The following is a 6,468-nucleotide window of genomic DNA, read 5'->3' on the forward strand; positions in this document are numbered from 1 at the left end:
GACGGTGGGCGGTGACAGTGGGCGGTTCGAGGACGCTGTCCAGATCCAGGGTTCCAGGAAGAAACTCCCAACCTGTCTGCAAGAGGCGGAACACAAGGCTTAGAGGGAGGAGCCAACACCTGAAAGGTTTCCCTCAACACTGATGATCCAATTCATTAGTGCACTTTTGTTTGTAACTAAAACACTGTGACATTGTCTTAGCCAGCATTCCTGGATTATGGTATGCACGTTTTTAGAACCATCCTTATGTCATGTATTCTGTCCTTTGCTCTTTTACAGTTTTCCCCAATATTACAATGTCTGTTATTTGAAGTTTTTTTTCTTTCCTTGTTTCATATAAAGCACTGACATTGTTCCACTTTAGGCTGTGTTGTGTATCTTTAGAAAATATGGGCTATGTATCTATAGTAAAAAAATTTCCAGGCGGGGGGGTATAGGGAACTTTCGGGATAGCATTTGAAATGTAAATAAAGAAAATAATAATAATAAAAAAAAAGAAAGGGAAAAAATTTTTCCATCATAGGAAATTCAGATATCACAGAAAATATGTGTAAAGAAAATGTTGAGTCTCACCAATAACAATATTTAAAGGCTTTTATAGACTTCTTGACCACATTGAAGACAGCAGTTCCAAAAGAAGTAGAATCAGAAATATTTCCATTTTTTTCCCTCTTTTCAACTTAATATTGCAGCGCACATGAATATTAACATGTTTTTGACATATCCTTTGTGGCATTCGTGCCATTATTTTGCTACCTGTTAATGCCTTATTAAAGTCAAATGCCACCAGAAGACCTATTGCATAGCCTTGGGGTTTTTCCAGTCATTGTATCATTCTTTAGGACAGGGTTAGTTCCTCACTGTAGAGAAGATGGATGGCTTCGTCATTGTCACTGTCATACTCAGTCTTACTGATCAGTCTTACTGATGCCACAGTGAGTAAAATCATAGTTGGAGTCCAGTTCACCTCCACTAGAATTACTAGTGGTGTTAAGATGAGGAGCAAAGTTAAATTCCCTGGGCCTGGAAAGACAGAACATGGTAGCGAAATGCTAGTGTAGGAGTAATGACTGTTTCCCATAGCCCTGAAACAAGCTGATATCCCAGAGTCAACCAGCCAGTCAACAGAATTGTGGTGGATTTATTCAGCTGGATGCCGCTCAACACTGAGAAGAAATTAACAATACACCTAATGGTGTAGGTCTATTTCAAAAGGATGTGTTGAGCTACAGTTGGCATGCACAGACTGAAATAAGCTATGGTGATAAAGTGGCAGTTGCTGGTGTGACTGGGGCATTGCGGAGTGACTAAATAGGGAGTGCGCATTCTGGGGCTGAAGGAAATGTTTCTAGGTCTGGATTTTGGCAGCAGTTATAAAGATATAGCCAAACATGGCATGGCATTGTATGTATGCCTAATGGGAAAAATATGTAAACCACTACACTTGAACATATAGTTATAGAATTTAAGATGTAATTCTAAAGGTAAAATTATCTTTTCCATGTCATTTTGTAGTAATACAATCTTGAGGGGTTTTTTTGTTGTTGTTTTTTCTAATGTTACCCTCTGCTTAAACCACCAGGGAGAATATGTTGCTGCAGTCCGGGACTTTTACTTATCTGTTTATTTTTTCAAAAAGAAGAAAACATGCAAGTAAGAATTCCCTTTTCTTGGCTTTGCTGTATTTACTGGAGTACTTGTTACAGTGTTGTCCAAACCTTGTGTCTTCTTTCAAAAAGTGGACCATGCTGTAAAGGTTCACACATGTTAGTGCATGAGGTAGGGTAGAAGCAGCTTAGCTAGGGAGTTTTCTCTATCCCCAAACCTCATGCGTACAATACAGTCAACAGTGTGCTTGGTGTAAAAAATGGATTTACATTGAAAAAGCTTGGCCTGGTGATTCTCATTGACTATAGCAATCTGTATAGGCATTAGGATACTGGGTCTTTGTTCCAGTTTGTTTTCTATTGCTATGTTAAGATACCATGACCAAAAGCAGGCTGGGGAGAAAAGGGTTTATTTGGCTAACATCCTAATCTCATCGTCTGTCATAAAGGGAAGTTAGAGTAGGAACTCAGGGCAGGACATAAAACAGAGGCCATGAATGTTGGTTTTGGCTTGCTCTATCAACCAACCTAGACATAGCAAATGGATTTATCCCTCTGAATTTGTCCCATTAGGACACATAAAGTCAGTTGTTTCTGTTCGAATTTACTAAGCAAGGCCATAAGTTTAATACTAAAATTTTGGTTCAGAGAGTAATTTTCTCTCCACAGGCCAGGAAAAGGTACTAAAAGGACTGTCTTCATTACTTAAATCAGAGTGCATTGGCAAGTTCTTGTGATAAGACATGGTTCACATGAAGCTCATACTGTACATTTGTAAATGTTTACCAAACTGAATAACCAAGGGAAAGTTGTTTTTCTTGTTCCTAGTTTTACTTTACCATCAACAAAAAACAAGAAGAATGCACAGAACAAGTTCACATGTGTAGCCTGCCACCCAAAGGAAGATTGCATTGCATCTGGTCACATGGATGGCAAAATCCGCCTTTGGTCAGTCAACTCCAGAAAACATGGAATCACGTGTATATATACTGCCTCACACTCATCCTCAGGGCAGCACTGTCTCTGAGCCCAAACAGAGAGAGTGTGGAACATCACTGCTCTTTCCTCGCATTGTGCTCTTCCATCATACTGCCATGTAGGATTGCTAACCTTAAGCTTCTGAAGAGAGAGAAGCACTCCACGTCACTGGAATCATTTTATTGAAGAGAACCTTGTTCTCAGCCTTTTAACTAAAACAGGAAACTGAGGCAGTGCTGAGTATCTAGTGGGTGGTTCAGCGAGTGCCATGATAACTTGACTTACAGAAGTTCTTCTGGTTACCAAGAACAGACTGTTTTTAAATATTGATGCCAAAACACTTGGGACTGGTTTATTGCATTTAGCATGCCATTGTTTCCCATTTGGTACCTGAGGTTAAGAGTTTGTTTTCTAATCTTAAATGGGATGTCTCCATCAAATAACCTCTCAGGGAGACTCTTTTCTATTTGTTTGTTTGTTTGGTCCAATTCTGATGTGTTAGTTTCTATTTTATCGTATTATATTTTACTTTATTACTGTCTCAGAAGCCTGTTTTCGAATCAGACAGAAAGGGAATGAGTGTGAATGGTAGGGGAGGTGGGAGGAGCTGGGAGTGGAGGGAGGAGAAACTGTAATCAGGATCTATGACATGAGGGAAAACATCATAAAATGCATTTTGTTTTCTCCGACAGGAGGAACTTTAATGATGATAAGAAGTACACATACACGTGCTTGCATTGGCACCACGACATGGTTATGGATTTGGCGTTCACAGTAACAGGTGATGCCTCTTTCTTTGCTTTTTTTATATATAGAACACTATTTTAATATTTTCAGCTGTTAGTAGTCAACAGACAGAATAATTATTTAAAGATATATTTCATTGATATGTCTCCATTTCTATTTCTGATTTTATTAATTTGGATACTATCAAGTGCCCTCTGGTTAGTCTGGCTAAGGGTTTATCTGTCTTGTTGATTTTCTCAAAGAACCAGCTCCTGGTTTTGTTGGTTTTTTGTTTGTTTGTTTTGTATAGTTCTTTTTTGTTTCTACTTGGTTGATTTCAGCCTTGAGTTTGATTATTTCCTGCCATCTACTCTTCTTGGGTGCATTTGTTTCTTTTTGTTCTAGAGCTTTCAGGTGTGCTGTCAAGCTGCTAGTGTTAACTCTCTCTGGTTTCTTTTGGGGGCACTCAGAGCTATGAGTTTTCCTCTTACCACTACTTTCATTGTGTCCCATAAGTTTTAGTATGATGTGTCTTCATTTTCATTAAATTCTAAAAAGCCTTTACTTACTTTCTTTCTTCCTTGACCAAGTTATCATTGAGTAGAGCGTTGTTCAGCTTCCACATATATGTGTGTTGGTTTTGGTTTTGGTTTTTGTTGGTATTGAAGACTTAGTCCATGATAATCTGATAGAGTGCATGGGAATATTTCAGTCTTCTTGTATCTGTTGAGGCCTGTTTTGTGATTATATGGTCAATATTGAAGAAGGTACCATGGGGTGCTGAGAAGAAGGTATATTCTTTTGATTTAGGATGAATGTTCTATAAATGTCAAATCCATTTGTTTCATAACTTCTGTTAGTTTCACTGTGCCTCTGCTTAGTTTCTGTTTCCAGGATCTGTCCATTGCNGAGAGGGGGGTGTTGAAGTCTCCCACTATTATTGTGTGGGGTGCAATGTGTGCTTTAGCTTTAGTAAAGTTTCTTTTATGAATGTGGATGCCCTTGCATTTGGAGCATAGATGTTCAAAATTGAGAGTTCATCTTGGTAGATTTTTCCTTTGTCCTTCTTTATCCTTTTTGATAACTTTTGATTGAAAGTTTATTTTATTCCATATTAGAATGGCTACACCAGCTTGTTTCTTGGGACCATTTGCTTGGAAAATTGTTTTCCAAACTTTTACTCTGAGGTAGTAACTGTCTTTGTCACTAAGGTGTATTTCCTGTATGCAGCAAAATGCTTGGTCCTGTTTACATTTCCATGTCTTTTTATTGGAGAATTAAGTCCATTGATGTTACAAGATATTAAGGAACAGTGATTGTTACTTCCTATTATTTTTGTTGTTAGAGGTGGAATTATGTTTGTGTGGCTATATTGCTTAGGTTTGTTGAAAGATTATTTTCTTGCTTTTTCTAGGGTGTAGTTTCCCTCCTTTTATTGGTGTTTTCCATCTGTTAATCCTTTGTAGGGCTGGATATACGGAAAGATATTATGTAAATTTGGTTTTGTCTTGGAATATCTTGTTTTCTCCCTCTATAGTAATTGAATGTTTTGCTGTGTATAGTAGCCTGGGCTGGCATTTGTTCTCTTAGGGTCTATATGACATCTTCCCATTATCTTCTGGCTTTCATAGTCTCTGGTGAGAAGTCTGGTGTAATTTTGATAGGTCTGCCTTTATATGTTACTTGACGTTTTTCCCTTACTGTTTTTAATATTCTTTCTTTGTTTTGTCCATTTGGTTTTTTAATTATTATGTGATGGGAGGAATTTCTTTTCTGGTCCAGTCTATTTGGAGTTCTATAAGCATCTTGTATGTTCATGGGCACCTCTTTCTTTAGGTTAGGGAAGTTTTCCTCTATAATTTTGTTGAAGATATTTACTGGCCCTTTAAGTTGGGAATCTTCACCCTCTTCTATACCTATTATCCTTAGGTTTGGTCTTCTCATTGTGTCCTGGATTTCCTGGATGTTTTAGGTTAGGAGCTTTTTGCATTTTGCATTTTCTTTGACTATTGTGTTAGTGTTTCTATGGTATCTTCTGCACCCAAGATTCTCTCTTCTATCTCTTGTATTCTTTTGGTGATGTTTACATCTGTGACTCCTGATCTTTTTTCTAGGTTTTCTAACTCCAGGGTTGTCTCCCTTTGTGATTTCTTTATTGTTTCTATTTCCATTTTTAGATATTGAATGGTATTCATTTTATTCGCCTGTTTGATTTCCTATAATTCTTTAAGGGATTTTTGTATTTCCTGTGTTCTCCTGTATTTCTTTTTTTTTTTTAATTTATTATCATTTTCTTTATTTACATTTCAAATGCTATCCCAAAAGTTTCTCCTGTATTTCTTTAAAGGAGTTATTTATGTTCTTCTTAATGTCCTCTATCACCATCATGAGAAGTGATTTTTAGATCTGAATCTTGCTTTTCCGGTGTGATGGTGTATCCAGGACTTGCTATGGTGGGAGATTTGGGTTCTGATGATGCCAAGTATCTTTGGTTTCTGTTGCTTATGTTCGTACGCTTGCCTCCCCCCATCTGATTATCCACCTGCCCTCACTATATCTGACTGGAGCCTGTCCTTCCTGTGATCCCGATTGTGTCAGAGCTCATCAGAGTTCAGCTGTCTCTGGGATCCTGGGATCCTGGGATCCTGGTGTGACCAAACTCCTAGGATCCTGGGTTCCTGTAATCCTGGGCATGTTAAAGCGCCTGGGAGTGGTAGGGAAGATAATGCTTTCAAAGGAAGATAGGAAAATGATTTGTCTTTCTCTCGTTCTTCCTGGAGACCTAATTGGGCAGATCTTCGTTGGCCCTGTGTGCTCTGGATGCTTAGGGTTAAGTCTTAGAGCCTAGGAAGTAGAAGGTAGATTCAGCCTAATGAAGCTTTGGATTTGGGGAACGGTGCCTGTTGTCTGCAAGAGTGTGACCTAAGGATCGAGATAAAAGAGAAGGAAGAGGACTTAACTCTGCAGATGAAAAACTGTGGCTATTTATTTACCTTCTTTATCCTCTTTTCTTAACACCGCCAAAAAAATACTGTGTGGTTTTAGGATGCTGGTATATGTATATTTATTCATATGTTTCACATAGTATCTTTTTTCTCTCCTAATCTAATCTAATCTACACTTTCTCTTCATTCTTTTCTTTTCTTTTTTTTTTTTT

General features: G+C 38.0%; 1 protein-coding gene across 1 annotated transcript in view; it reads left to right on the plus strand.

Moving 5' to 3' along the window:
* Positions 1 to 6,468, plus strand: part of Wdr75 (WD repeat domain 75) — a 27,432-nt gene that overhangs the window by 8,820 nt on the left and 12,144 nt on the right. The window contains exons 6-8 of the mRNA XM_021197655.2: positions 1,583 to 1,653; positions 2,436 to 2,555; positions 3,278 to 3,366. Coding sequence (XP_021053314.1) covers positions 1,583 to 1,653; positions 2,436 to 2,555; positions 3,278 to 3,366 — 280 coding nt within the window. The remainder of the gene's footprint in view (positions 1 to 1,582; positions 1,654 to 2,435; positions 2,556 to 3,277; positions 3,367 to 6,468) is intronic.

Source organism: Mus pahari, chromosome 5, assembly GCF_900095145.1.
Source record: "Mus pahari chromosome 5, PAHARI_EIJ_v1.1, whole genome shotgun sequence".
In the NCBI taxonomy this organism is placed as follows: Eukaryota; Metazoa; Chordata; class Mammalia; order Rodentia; family Muridae; genus Mus; species Mus pahari.